Raw genomic sequence first — 15803 nt, 5'->3', positions numbered from 1 at the left:
AAATAGTTTAGGTCTGACATGAAGAAGGTATGATTTGTGTTGGTGACAGGAAGAAATGAGCTTTGATAATCACTGAGTGAAGAGCAGATAGTCCTTGAAGACCAAGGGCAATGGACTCAACAATGACCCCGAATTTTGAAGCCCCTGACACCTGTTCCTACCCATTTTAACCCATGCTGTTCTCCATTCTGGGATATGCTCCCAGTTTCCTCTCTGATAATTATCAGACATTGTTTCCTTTAAGACTCTATACTGCTGCGAAACTGATGTGCATGTTATTTTTTTTTTCTACATTTCCTTGCCCAACTCTCACTAACCCTTCCCTCACCTTCCATTCCATAGGGCTTCTTTGCTAATTTTAGTTTCAGGCCTTCCTTGCCTGTTTGTCATCCCAGCTGGACCCTGTACCACCACAAATCCTTAGACAGTGCTGTGTAGGAGGTATTTAATGTAAAAGACTGCAGAAAGAAAAGACGAGCAGAGTGTAAACGATAGGGAAATGCCCTTGAAAAATTCTTAAAATCTGATTTTAAACATGGCATTAAATTCAAAGGGAAACAATTGTGTTCATATCTGTGAAATGAAATAAACTGTCCAGGAGGGCCTTTCTAATATTACTCTTTAGCCAGCTGTACACTCGGCAGATGGTTTATGTGCAGTTTAAAATAAGTCCCAGAAGCAAGCCACTTTACGTAATCTCTAGGCCCTATCACCAAAAAATATCAGCTTAAAAAATTATTTTTAATCTAAAAAGATGATCTTCCATAAATCTACACATATATGTATATTCATGCAACCTAAATAACCATGTATCACTGAGGCACACAGAATGCCATATTGAAAAAAATGTAAATGTCTCAAAATCCTTAAGTGCAAGTCCAGGAAATAACCCCTTAAAATAATTGGAATTCGGAAAACTCTCTCAAAGCATGAAAAAGTAGTTTTAAAAATACCACTTAAAAATACAAAAAATTTATTTAGTACACTTTATACAACAATTAAACTTGAGACCCCCAGGCTGTAGCTTTTGGACCCTTGACCATCTTGATAACCATCAATTTATAGTACTTTCAGGTGCTTTATAGGAACAAAGTTTTTATTGTTTCCTCTTCCCTTTTTGTTATTTGTTCTCAAGCAGAGTGCCCTAATCTTGGGCACATCAAATGCACACATTCCAACAGGCCAAGACTGTTAATGTTTCTTCCATGTTTAGGTAGTCCTATTTCAAAACAAACTGTTGTTTGCAGTTCCATCTGATAGGCTATTCAGTGAAGTAACCAAGAACCCTTAGATTAGCCAATGGCTATTAAATGCGGTAGGATACTTATAAAGTTGATATAGTCAATTTCTTTATTCTTAGAAAAAGAAAACCCTTTGGAAACTGTTGCACAAAAAGGTTTTCTCCTTTATAGCACAAAGTTATCTTGCTGGCATTAGGTCTGGAATGGAATTCAATAAATATGTATCAAAGGTTTGTTATATATAATGTATTAGAGTAGGCAAGTGTGGCGGGGGATTAGAGAGTCACAGAGGGTATGAAAAATTAGCTGTAGAACTAAAATATATCAGCTAAATCACAACAAGGGCTTTGATAGAGAGGTGAAAGAACCAAGGAGGGTGTGTAAAAACTACAACGGCAGGTCGGTGTGTTAGAGGCAGTGTGTTAGAGGTAAGAGCAGTGGAATAGGAGACAAAAGACTTTCAGAAAATAAGCAAAGTGGTGGGAGCAGTAAAGGGGACTGCTTCTTAGTGAGTGCAAAGTGTTCTCGTGGGGCTACAGTGTAAAGTGCTTAAAACAGCAGATGAGATCAAAAGAAAGGCCGAGACAGATCATAAAAGGCCAGTTGCATTCTTACCAATATCTCTTTCCCTTCTGCTTTAATATAGAATGGCTTTTAACATTTTTATTTTTCTGAGTGGGGGATGAGTTAGTAATGGAAAACTATATTCTCTATTCTCCTTGGCAGATATGGACAGCCAAATGACTAAATTCTGGCTAAATGGGATGAAAGCAGAAGTGATGGGGTGGGGCTTTGGAATGCTGTGTAAAAAGAGGGCTAAAAAACATGGCTTGTTCTGTGCTCTCGCCTAGAATGTGCATGTCATGACTGAACCACAGTGGCCTCTTTATGACCATGAGACGATCTTGAGAATGGAAAGAGGGTACAGCAAGAAGTCATAATATTAACCCTAAATCACCATCCTAGCAATTTAGGGCACTGTTCTTTGTGTCACATTACTTGTAGCTAAATACAATTCCTGACTTTCCTTGATCACTAGGCGGTGGAATCTGGACTTCGTCTGTGTTTATTATCAAGCCAGCAAAGGCTTCCTTTTGATACAAATTTAGGATAGAAGTGTTATGAGTAGATCCTAGTACAGAAATAAAACTTGTCAAATTTATTGTATACCTACAATACCATATACTCAGGGGAATGTCAAAAAGAAACTATTTCTACATCTAAGTAAATAGTAAGTAAATTTCTACATCTAGAATAGAAAGTGCATAACCATTTCAAAACTGAGAAAAGTAATTCCCAACCTCTGTATAAACTGTCCCACCTTCCAATAACACACTCCACTGTAATGTGAGCTCTCAGGGGTCAGCAAAAACCAACCTTTTCAGCAAACTGCATTACTCTGTGAATAGCAGGTCATCCCTTCCTTCTCAAAAAAATAAAAAAGGATAAATGATCCATTTTTAGTGGTCTTCAAAAGCATTAAAAATAGAGTATATTCTTGTTTGGAGTAAACAACGTGCCTGCTGGTGCTACTGGCTATCAGAAAAGGCAGCATTGCTTCTCTGACCTTCATGTGAATCAGGAACAAGAAGTTTGGGCCGTATTTGATGGTCTACTATCACTAGCATCCAAATAGGGTTTAGCAACTTAATAAAGCTTAAATAAAGTCCAGGTAAAAATCACAGATAATCAACAAATGATAGACATTTTCCCCCAAAATCAGTTGCCAGAATTAAGTCCAAATGGGCAATCACACTCAAAATTTGCTCTCTTAACATTCCTGTAGCATAATCTCCAAAGTGCCCTCAAAATAACCTCTAAGTCATTGTTTTAACTAGAAAAAGAAACAAGTTTCAACTGGCAAAACAAACATAGCTATTTAATGTCACATGTCCGAGCCTCTTCTGTTTGATCGCAATCTAAAATTTTAGTCTTAAAAATCCATCCTCGGAGTTCGTGACCAGCCTGGCCAACGTGGTGAAACCCTATCTCTACCAAAAAACTAGCCGGGTGTGGTGGTGGGTGCCTGTAATCCCAGCTACTCGAGGCTGAGGCAGGAGAATAATTTGAACCTGGGAGGTGGAGGTTGCAGTGAGCCGAGACTGTGCCACTGCACTCCAGCTTGGGCAATAGAGTGAGACTTGGTCTCAAAAATAAAAAATAAAAATAAAAAAAATCCATCCTAACTGATGTAACTGAGTCTCTGAGAGTTGGACAATAATTTCTAACTCTAACATAAGCAGTGAATTATCAAATAAGTTATGAGAAAATTAAACTCCCACAACAATCCTATAATGTTTCTTATGTAAGGTAATAGTGCCGGGAGTAAAGTGCCAACATTTGAAAACTAAGGATATGTTGAGATGCCCAAGGAGATGGGGGCTCTGAAAAGTAACAAGGGAAAAGCCAATCCAATCTCAATGGTAGTTAGTAACTTGAGAAGGATTTTCTCAATATAAATAAGATTATCTTTAGAATTCCAAGAATCATTTGTAATTTTTTCAATCTACATCATGTTATTATGCAGACATGGCACCACTAAAAGTAGAACGAAAAACCTTGTCCTCCAGGTTATGTTCACAGAAAAAAAGGGGGCAGAGAAACATGCAAGGGCAGGGCAGAAGAATAAATAGATATGAAACTGGAAGACTTCACAAAGCTGTTATTATACCCAACAAGCTTCACCAAATTCAGATATGGACAAATTCATTTGAGGAGAACAAGCAAATATGATAAGGAATGACTTTTTCCAATAGTAATTGGCCTTGGAAGAGGGGAAGTTGCTGAAAGCAATATGAAACAACTCACTGCTATATTAATAGGACCTGGGTGGAATGGAGGGAAATTTTACAGTGGTCCACTGAAAAGTGCCCTGAGCCATTGCATAACACGTACAGAACAAAACTTAGATGAAAGAATCCTACTGTCCAAGATGCCCAGGGGAAAACATCTTTCCAGCTTTCCTAATACCCTGTACTATAGTGTCAATTATCTGATGGTCAAATCTAAATTCCTGCTGCAGTAAAAGCTGAATAACAATGCCTCTGATTGTTATCACTATAAGACATATTAAATGCCCTCATGAATACAGAACTCTAAACCATTTTATATGACTGACTGAATTTATCCTCATGATATCCATATAAGGCAGGAGAGAGGAACACTATCTTCATTTTACAAGTAAACAAGTAAAAATGCAAAAGATTAAGTGACTTGACCAATTTCAGGAAAAAATGTCTTATCCCAGTTCCATGCTCAATCCACTACGTCTTCTAGTGGTCAGAAAAAGACCAGAAAGTCCAGCATTTTGAGTGCATTTGATTATAACAAAATACTAAGCAAGAAAGGATGAGAGGGGTAGAGAATGTTAATAATGATTAAAAACATAAAAGTAAGTAATATTTACATAACTTAAATACTTCTTAAAAGGAGGGAAAAGTTGCAGTTAAGACCACAATCTATAACTTAAGAAAACTAAAGTAACTGCCAGAATATTTGAAAAGAAAATAATTTCATTACCCTGTTGCTTGTTTTATTTAGATGCTAGATTCTGAACCACTGAGGCAGCATATTATTGTTATCTCTGTTGAAGTATTGCTATTATTTTTGTTGCTATTTGCTCTGGGCTTCACATTTTATTTAACATCATTGCAATTAAGAACTTAACCACAAACCATAGTCAAATACCAATGTCAATTACTCAATGATAATTTGGAACATAAAGTTAAATGAAGTGTCCAGTCTTTATAATGTTGTCTCCCAAGGGCTGTCAATAACTCATTTTAATTTTGTGTCTGGGAACATCCAATTCAGACACATTTATCAAGTATCTATTTGATCTCTCACTATTTAAATTCCTGAAGTGTCCCCCCCAAAATAAGTGGCAGCATCTGCATATGTGCATCTCAAGCTAAGTTTTATTTGTCATAATTAAGCACTTTCCCTTTTCACTCAAAGAAATTCTCTGAGCACTATTGTTGTTTTCAGGTAACTAGAAATTTTAACTTTCTCTTTCTGTTTTCATTGTGCTAGAGTGGAATTTAGATTAATGCCAAATACGACTTTAAGAACACATAAGAAAGTGTTACTATTTATTTGGAAATGTTTTTTTTTTTTTTTTTTTTTTTGTTTTTTTTTTTTTAGTAGAGTAACAGTAGCAATGCCCACAGCTAGCACCTGGATCTTTGCTTCTAAATATTGCATTCCCTAATAATGAGGAATGAGGGCTAGGGGAGGGAGGCTAGAATACGTTTTCTGTTGCAAAAAGCAATTAAGTACTCAAAGAATGGTAGAGACATGTGAAAAGAATAGGAGCTGGCTTGGAGGAGTTCCACTGACTAGATTTGGGATTGTTTGAGCATCAAGAAGAATAATAGTAGTTACTGATAACAATTGAATAAAAAAAAGAATCTATGGTTCTGAAGTGATTCTAAAAAAGAAGACAAGTGAGCTTCTCTTCAAAGAAGAATACCTACAAACATGTAGAAGGAATGGCGAAACTTGAAAAACAGAACTTTACAATCACCATTGAAATAATTAATTAGAGGAAAGATTATCCATAGATGTTAAAACTTACACCAAGTGAAAGTCTGTTGGGGAACAGGATATCAAAACAGTGTGAATGTATTACCCCAAGGTTACTTACTAATTATGAAGAAAAAAAGGTGTCTTTCAGTAGAGAAATCTGATGGATACCACTTCATCAAGTGATCAAACTTAGTATCACCAATAGTAGGACAAACTGACATATGTGCAAAAGGAATATCATAACATACCATCATCTATATAATATTCTTACAAATAAATTTAGTTCTGATCTAATGATGCAGAAACAACAGACAAATTTAGATGATGGTGGATTCTACCAAGCAATTGATATGGACCCTTCAAAAATATCATTGTCAAGAAGCAAACAAACAAAAGCGGTAGAACTGTTTTAAAGAAATTAAAGGGGCATGTCAACTAAATGCAGTGTTTGATTCGTAATTGGATCTGGACCAAAAAGAAAAAAATCCATAAAAACCATTATTGGGACAATTAGGGAAATCTAAATATGGATTGTTTATTACATAGTATTATATCAATACTAAATGTTTCAAGTGTGAAATGATATTGTGGTTTGTAAGTAAATGTCTTTGCTCTCTGGAGATGAACATTGAAGTGTTTAGGTATGAAGTGTCATTATGTCTGTAAGTTACTTAAAAATGGCTGAGGGAGAAAGAGAGAAGGGTCGGGTGGGGAAGGAAGAGAGAGAAAGAAAATGTGTAAAACATTAACAATAAGGATATATGGGTATTTACTGTTACTATTGCTTCAACTCTTCTGTGGATTTAAAAAATTTTTAATACAAAACATGGAAGAAATATATAAAAAGGAGTATAATAACATGAATACACTGACAACTGTTATTTAACTTGGGAGTAGTTGTTGACTTTTCAATGTAATTTAGAGAAAGGTTTACAAGTATAGATGCTGGAGCTAGACTGCTGGGATCCCAGCTCTACCACTCGGGAAATGTGCGACCTATACAGATTACCCAGCTTCTCTCTGCTCTCATTGTCATTTTTAATTTAAAAAACAGTAAATTCACAAGATTCATAGAGAGCTTACTCACAGGTTTATTGGGAGTATTAAATGAGAAAACCCAAATAAAGTACTTAGAACAGTACCCATCTCATTATTAAGAGCTCAATAAAATGCTAATTATGATAAGGATTATAAGTATGACAAGGAGGAAATGCCCCAGTATCTAAGACACTATATTAAAAATTGGGGATATAAAAATTAATAGGAGAGCAAGTTCTCATCCTCAAGCACATAAGTCTAGTAAGGAGAAACAGAAGTAAGCAAAGATGTCCTGATAACAGATGCATGTTAAGGACACAGAAGAGGCAGTTATTAATTACATAGGTTTAGGAAAGTCAAAAAGGTTTGAAAAAGACCTAGTGCTAAAAAAATTCTTTCAAAAAGGAAATTTAATAGATATCTGAAAGATATATAAAAGGTATCTTTCATAATGTAAGAATTCACAGAATATAATGAAACACATTACAGTATTTCTTTTATTTGAAAATTATCATATTTTAAAGATCTGATACTGTAATTTTGAGCAGGTTTGCTAAGGAATCATCACAAAGGGCCAGAAAATTTTAATGTAACTATCATCACCTCTTTAAGCAACCAAAGTCTCTGTGTTTAAAAGAGTCACTGACACATGAGTTGAAGTATACATTAATTATTTTTAAAATTAAATCAATTTTGTTATTGGCTCTTGACTAATATGATGTTAGATTTGTCAGTTTGACCTTCGGTGTTTTTAGTTTGCTTATTTGTTTTCTAAAGAAAATGATAATTATTCCAAATTTATCTGATGCAGAACCTTAAACAGAAATTTGAAAACAACTTAAATGTCCATCAATAAGGGAGTGGTCATGGAAGTGATGGCACAACAGTCTTTCTGTGTCAAACATTGTGGACTTCAATTCAGGCCTGAACTGTTGCTAGAGGGAGCTCCCCAACCCATGATTTTGGCATGCCATTCTGCTCCTTATACTCATTCGCTGGCTCCTCGTCGTGTTCATTTAGCTCATTATACTATTTCAAACACTCAGCATGGCATTCAGTACCACATTTCATGATGTGACCCTTGCCTATCCCACTGGCCTCATTTCCAATCACATTCATAAATATAGCAGCTAATTGCAGTTCTTAGAAATACACGAGAGTCCAGGAAATGGCATATTTGAGGGCCTTGAAAAGAGAAGAACTTGCCAAAATTTATACTATTTGTAGGTGAAATCTAGTGGAGATAATTTCTTGGGCTTGACTTCCTAGCTTCAGGACAGCAACAGAGGAATAAAAAAGTCCAATCTGAGACTCCTTATGAAAACATCCAGGGAGGCAACTTAAGAAGGCCTGTATAGAAATTTACACTCTTTTCGCTCTTATGTAAATAATCAGGTCACAACGACTAAGACTGGTAGCCTTATTTTGTGACCAAATAAAAACATCGTTCTATAAAAAAAAAAGAAATACACTCGAGTGCCTCCACACTTTCACATGCAATGCCATTTTCCCCCTCGTCTGCTACACTAATATCTAGACAGGCTTCACCTGTTAGTTTGACCATTATCACCCCCAAGATTTTCACCCCTCATGCTGAGTTTGTACCCTCTTCAGTGCTTTCATAAGCCTTTGTGCATACTTCTATCATAAATTATATGTATATACAGGTTTACTTTTAAATATATATATCTTACACCATATTTTCAGAGTTGTTTTTCTTATCTAGCTCCCTCACTAGACTTTGAGCTCTTTAAATGCACAGCACCTGCTCTGAAGTAGTGTACAGTCTCCTGACAAAGACAGACATGACAGGTGTACAAGGTGTTAAAAGAATAAAGAAGAAGGAATTTCTCTGCAGGGAGGCAGGAATAGGAAAGATACGAGGAAAAACTTTCAAGAGGAAATGTGAGCTGAATTTTAAAGGATAAGTAGAAATTCGCCACGGGAATGGGTGAAGGACCTTTGACTCAGACTGAGCAGCATAAGAAAAGCCAACAGGCATGAAGCAGCAGAAGTCTGGAAATGCAAGGGCAGTCTACTGCGACTGGGCCCACAACAAGAAACAGTCCTCCACAGATAAGGTAATGTCAGCCTGAAAAGGCTTCTACTCAAATAATCAAGATTCTACCCATAGTTGTGAACAGCCGATGGTCTGTAAGCAGTAGATGGCACAATCAGACTACCTTTATATGTTTTCAAGCACATCAATTGATTTCTTTTTAGAACCTTAAGCAAGAGAGATCTATGATATGTAATAAGGTCATAAGGTAGGGAGACAAATACATTCATTTTCTCATTAAACTCTTTCCTGAAAACCACAATATGTTTATTAAGATTACACCTTGTCCATCTTTTTTTTTAAATCCCTTTTATTAATAAATAGAAATGACTAGCTCTTACACCTTCAAAAGTGTACTGAACTGAACTGGACGAGGCATTGCAGAAGCTGTTACACTGGTGTAAAGATGTATAAGACAGAGTCTCCACCTTCATGAAACTAATAGTCTAGCAGAACAAATAATATAGATCCATAAATAAACACAATATAGGGCAATGTGAGATATGCTTCATGCAGGTGTTATATGTAGAGGAAGTACAGAAGATTTGCTGCTGTGAAAATCCGGAAAGCAGACTGGAGAAAAGTGGCATTTAGGCTAGGACTTGAGGCAGGGCTCATTTTTAATACATTGTATTAGGACAGAATACAAACTTAAAAAATAAATGTGCTTGGCTGGGTACAGTGGCCCACACCTATAATCTCAGTACTTCGGAAGGCCGAGGTGGGTGGATTGCTTGAGCTCAGGAGTTCAAGACCAGCCTGGGCAATATGGCAAAACCCTGTCTCTACTGAAAAAAAAAAAAAAGCCCCAAAATTATATGGGCATGGTGGTGCATGCCTATAATCCCAGCCACTTGGGTGGCTGAGGCAGGAGAGTCCACTGAATCCAGCAGGCAGAGGCTGCAGGGAGCTGAGATCACACCACTGCACTCCAACCTAGGTGACAGAGTGAGACTCTGTCTCCAAAAAAAAAAAAAAGTACTCATTCATTATTAACAATGACTCACTTTTAGTCAAACATTTTCTTATAGTTAGGAGTTGTGGTGAGGTAAACCAAAAAAAGGCAACCAAAAGAGGGAAAAAAAGAAAATATGTTTGTAGAGGATGACTTTTTTTCAGCCCTTGATATAAACAAATGTTGAATTATTAGTTGCTTATAACTGCAGGCCAAAATGGCAAACTGGAAAGATTTTTTTTCAAGAACGTAAAACTATTAGATAACATTTCAGCAGATGTGGATTTTTACCTATCCCACATTCTTCTTCTACGGTTTAAAGCTGTTCCTCCATGGAGATACTTGTGGCAATAATCAATGTTGACTGAAATTGACGAAGGAAAAGGAAGGTTTGAGTAGGAGAATAGTGGAAAGAAATAAAATCATATAGCCTGTGCTCTGTTAAGATCTCACCCAGCAATCCAAGCACATATCAAATCTCTCTACTTCAAAGTCTCACAAGCACTTCAAACTGAACACATCCAAAATTGAAATCATTATCTGCACCTTCTCCTGTGTTCTCTGGCTCACCAAATGATGTCCCAGAGACTTGGGAGTCATCTTGATTACATCTTCTTCACCTTTCACGACCAGCATTACAGATACTGCAGCCACCATGTGACTGAATGTGAATGTGAATGTGAATATAAGCCAGTTGCTGAATCAAATGCTTTGGGTTTCCTCATTTGATCCTCATAAAAAATCCTGAACTGTTATGTATATTTTATCAAAAAAGAAGCTGTAGCTCAGACTGTTAAGTTTCTCAAAAACACAATTTGTGGTGGCAGCAAGTCTGTCTGCCAAGCCCATGTGCCCCACCGCTGCCCTAACACTGTGTGCCTGTCCATCCTTTTTTTTTTAAGTATCTTTCTTTTTTTTTTCGAGACAGAGTCTTGCTCTGTGGCCCAGGCTGGAGTGCAGTGGCCGGATCTCAGCTCACTGCAAGCTCCGCCTCCCGGGTTCACGCCATTCTCCTGCCTCAGCCTCCCGAGTAGCTGGGACTACAGGCGCCCGCCACCTCGCCCGGCTAGTTTTTTGTATTTTTTACTAGAGACGGGGTTTCACCGTGTTAGCCAGGGTGGTCTCGATCTCCTGACCTCGTGATCCCTCTCCTTCTCTTTGTTCCCACCACCACTACTTAAAATGAAGCCTAATTTCTCACCAGGTTGACTTCCTACAGGTCCCAGGTATTTGCACCAAAGGAAGTGAGCCCCACAGGGAAATGAGGCACATGCTTCTTCCAAATGGGCCAGCTACTGAAGAGGTCCTAGCTGATAGACTCCTCGCAGCAATGCAGACCTACTGAGTTTTCAACCAACTCTTATATATCCATGTCTCCTGTGAAACACTGACAACTACATGAATTCCAAAAAATGTTAAAACACTCCAAGCAAAATTAAATTCACGTGAGTGCTAGATCTGACCATTAGCACCAGGTATCCTCTGAAATATTATGTAATTTATCTGCCTAAAATCTTTACAGTGTTCCTTTACAATTTTGTGATTAAGGCAAATGTGTTTAATATGATATCAAAAGCCCTCCAGGAGTCAGCCCTTTCCCACTTCTCCCACTGCATCTCTCATCAGATGCCCTTCATACATATATCCCACATATGCTGGGTTGAGATTCTTATAGTTCTCGGAATGTGCTCCTCCCTCTGGCTCCTGAGTTTTAAATGCATTTTTCTGTGTGCCCAGGATACTCTTCACATGACTGATTTATCCCTTGGGATTCAGCTGGGCCATCACCACTCCATCACTGCTGGTCTGGGCTACTGCCCCCTAAGACATGTTCTCACAGAATCCTATACCAAAACATGCCTCTTATTCAGTATTGCCTTCCTCTGTGGGCTTTCAATACTGATCGTGAGTGACGTGAATGCCTAGAGCTTCATTTTACTGGGATGATATCTGCAGTAGTTGGTCCTGGATCATGCAGGTAATAGCTGGCTCTCTCTCTCCATTCTCTCTCTCTCTCTCTATATATATAATATATTATAATAATATATAAATAATATATTTATGTATTTAATATTTAAATATATTATTATATACTTATATATTATATTAATTATATTTATTATAAATATATTATATGAAATATATAATATATAAATATATATATTCATGACGTGATAGTTTGTTCAATCAGTTTAAAGAACATTGCCAGGCCGGGTGCAGTGGTTCATGCCTGTAACCCTAGCACTTTGGGAGGTTGAGGCCGGCGGATCACCTGAGGTCAGGAGTTCAAGACCAGCCTGGCCAACATGGCAAAACCCCATCTCCACTAAAAATAAAAAATTAGCCAGGCATTGTGGTGGGCACCTGTAATCCAGCTACTCAGGAGCCTGAGGCAGGAGAATCGCTCGAACCTAAGGGCAGAGTTTGCAGTGAGCCAAGATCATGCCAGTGCACTCCAGCTTGGGCAACAGAGCAAGACTCTGTCTCAAACAAACAAACAAAAAGAACATTGTCTTCTTAGAACCAATTCCATTAAACATTACGATTCCACATATTTCACCAAAGTTTTTCACTAAAGTGTCATAGGGTGATAAGTGACATCATTTACTGCCAAAAATATCTTAAACAAGGAACCCTTTATGTACCTAAAACAAGAGCATAAATGCCCATAGGTGCTATTACAACTGTTTACATATGTCATGCAATAAAAATATTTCTTACCTGAGTTGTTCCATGGAGAATTAATGAATATGAAATACAATTCCCTCAGGTTAATGATAGGCTGGTGTTAGTAATTTCATTTGGTGGACTTTGTTTTTATATTTGCTTCTTTAAGTATTAAAAACATAAACTGTCCTTTAGGTTAGAATGGAGGTCAATTTATTAGATTCATAAAACAGAAGAAAGGAATTATCAACTGAAAGGGAAAAGTTTAATGTAATAACTGAATTAAAATTAACTTACTATAATTATGTATGGAATAAACACATCTCTAAGAAATATATAGTTTTCCTAAAGAGAAGCAACTCAAAAACACAACTAATGTTTTGTTTGTAGCTTTGTAAAATTATTTAGAAGGTATGCCTTTCAAGACATAGATTAGCCAAAATTATTTCAAGAAATATGTTCATCTAACCTTTGAGCTGGCACCTTATCCTGGCTATTCTCTGCCTTAAGACGTAGAAAGCTGCAAAACAAATGTCCAAAAAAAGAAATTCCAGATCTTTTCTCTGTAAGGAGGCTGGACTTGGGTATTTATCAACTTGTTACATTCCCGGAGACTTACACATATTCAACTTTCAGTGCTTTTCTGAAACAAAAAAAAATCTAGGACATGTTTAAAATAGTAATATTTTAGTCACCATTTTGTTATAAAAAAAACATTTCATAACAAAAATATTAACCAATAATTGAAGTTATGCTATTCTTCTATAGTCCAAATTCTAAATTAAAATATTTCAGACCTTTTATGATGCTGTACTTTCAAATCCAATTTTTCATTTCCAGAATATTAAGTTCTGATTCCTAGAGACAGTATCCTTTTATTTAAATGGGAGTTGGAAAACACATGTGAAAAAATTTAAACTTTTGATCGATTAGTAAGAAAGGCTAATAGTTTTAAAATTGATACATTTTTACTTACCTGTTTCTTACATACTGTATGTTCCCTTCTCTCTCCAACTTTGGGGAGGAAATATAAATTTTTTTCTTCCCTTCCACAGCATTTTCTTCTTGCATGGCTGCTTTGGTTGTCAATAGCAACAAGAATTACCATGAAAGCACAGCCATTTAATTTGAACATACATAAATAACCCAGTTTGATGAAAGTAAAGGGAAGAAACTTGAAATGGTACTAATAATGGTCAGTGTTTGATCAACCTAGAGATTTTAGAGGTAAAAATGGGATAATTTTATTTTTCTCTTCTAATTAATGCCTTTAAAGGATTAACTAGCCACTGTAATTTACAATTATATATTTATTTGTATAATTTGTATAATTTAAAATTAGGTGAATGGGGCCTTCTTTTGGGTAATACAAGAAGAAAAAAATTCTAAGTCTAATTTGACTTAATTGAAGCAATAATTTAACTATTGATCCAGAATGATTGCTATGTATTTTTAAAGACACATATTACATTTGCTTGCTAGACTTTTTTTTTTTTTTCATATTGGTCAGGTTTCTACTGTTAATTTGAAAAGAACTCACCATATCTTGACGTTGATACATTCCTTAAATAGAATAATAAAATACATCAGGTACAATCTAAGCAAACAGCTGAAATCAAAGTGTAAATAGCAAATTACATTCTGGATCACACATGTTATGACTATGGTTATATATGAGAAAGAAAAAATATAAAAGGATACCGTTTCTTTAATATTATTTAATTGCCAATTTTGAATCATCAAATTTATAAGGAAAAATACTTCATTGTAAGCAAAGGTAGAACAACTTAATAAAGAATAGCAAACATCATTATGTTCTAAGTAGTTGTATTAGTACCAAATAGCCAAACAGTTTTGTATAGTTTATTTTATCCTTGTAGTATCTTAAGGTTGGGTCATATTTTTCCTACTTACCATAAGTTAGTCTTGAAATACCTAGATTTAGTAAGTTTTATGGTATCAATATATAACTGACTTCAAGATAAAATTTTAGCCAATATCCTATATTTTTTAATTTGCATTTTAAAACTACACAAAACTGCATGTTATGTCAAAGCAATGTTAAATCTGGAATAGATTACTTCTAGGAAGTTTCTGGGATCTATTGTCTATTGAAGGATAAGGAAATTTTTATACGCAACCATCACAACAATTTTTATGAAAGTTGCCAGAAATAAATGCCCTACATACATTCTTTTTTTTTTTTTTTTTTTGCAGTATAAACCCCACTAAAAGATTCACTGAAATAGGATTCATTCATAGCACATAATACTGAAAAATCTGTCTCATTTTCTCTTGATAATCTGTTGCTCTATAGCCATCATTAAATGGCCACAGTAGCAAATACAAGCAACATTTCAGCAAAGCTACTCAGCTAGCTTAGAACTCTAGAACTCTCTCTGGCAATTTGCCTAAGAACCCTTGCTTCAGTTCATCTGAAGGTTCTTTACTTTACTATATGTGGTTGAAATTAATAAGTACTCTGATGATTTTATGAAACTGTGACTCATAAACCAGAGAAACGAAACTATTTGGGGATTATGTTTCTTGCTTGCTAAACACAGGTTTATGGGTTTGGAGCCAGTCCTGAACTTTGGACAGTGTTAGGAAAACCCAGGATAAGAAACCTTAAAGAACTGAGCCTTTTTTTTTTTTTTTTAATCCAAAGGTATGCCCATCTTCTAATGGATAGTTTCATTTACTGTAAAGAATTATAAAATGTCTAAATATTAGGCCAAGTATAAACTTTGGAAAAGAAATAATAAAATGCTACAGGCTAAGACTGCTGATGCAGTTACCACATGACTCAGACTGGAGGCATACACCCCCTTAAGCAAGCAGCACAGCATGACACATGCACTTTGTTAAAGGTGATAAATGCCAGGTTCATGCATAAAAGGGAAAGGTCCTCCCTGACACAATGTACTTCTGCCTCCCAACCTTAATCATCACCTAGAAAAAGCAATAGCTCTAAAAAGGTCTCCATACCCCAATCTTAATTTTCATGCTATATTTTTCATTGTCAAAAACATTGATATTAGCCTGCAAACTCTTCACAGACAACTACCTAACTCTGTACATTTATAACACCAACATCCAAGACAACAACAGATCCTATGGACAACAAATTCAGTAGCAATGTGGATGATCCCAACTTTTAGTACACTAGTTTAGAACTATTAAAGATATAAAAAGGCCGGGCGCGGTGGCTCAAGCCTGTAATCCCAGCACTTTGGGAGGCCGCGACGGGCGGATCATGAGGTCAGGAGATCGAGACCATCCTGGCTAACACGGTGAAACCCCGTCTCTACTAAAA

General features: G+C 36.1%; 1 protein-coding gene across 7 annotated transcripts in view; it reads right to left on the bottom strand.

Moving 5' to 3' along the window:
* Positions 1 to 15803, bottom strand: part of NPNT (nephronectin) — a 76935-nt gene that overhangs the window by 45835 nt on the left and 15297 nt on the right. Inside the window, exon 3 of one of the 7 annotated variants that reach the window (XM_011945702.1) lies at positions 12957 to 13007. The exons of the other annotated variants lie outside the window; for them this stretch is intronic. Coding sequence (XP_011801092.1) covers positions 12957 to 13007 — 51 coding nt within the window. The remainder of the gene's footprint in view (positions 1 to 12956; positions 13008 to 15803) is intronic. 7 annotated transcript variants of the gene reach the window in all.

Source organism: Colobus angolensis, unplaced genomic scaffold (genome assembly GCF_000951035.1).
Source record: "Colobus angolensis palliatus isolate OR3802 unplaced genomic scaffold, Cang.pa_1.0 Scaffold244, whole genome shotgun sequence".
NCBI classification, from domain to species: Eukaryota; Metazoa; Chordata; class Mammalia; order Primates; family Cercopithecidae; genus Colobus; species Colobus angolensis.
Note: the sequence above shows the minus strand (reverse complement) of the source record. Positions and strands in the feature narration are given on the sequence as shown.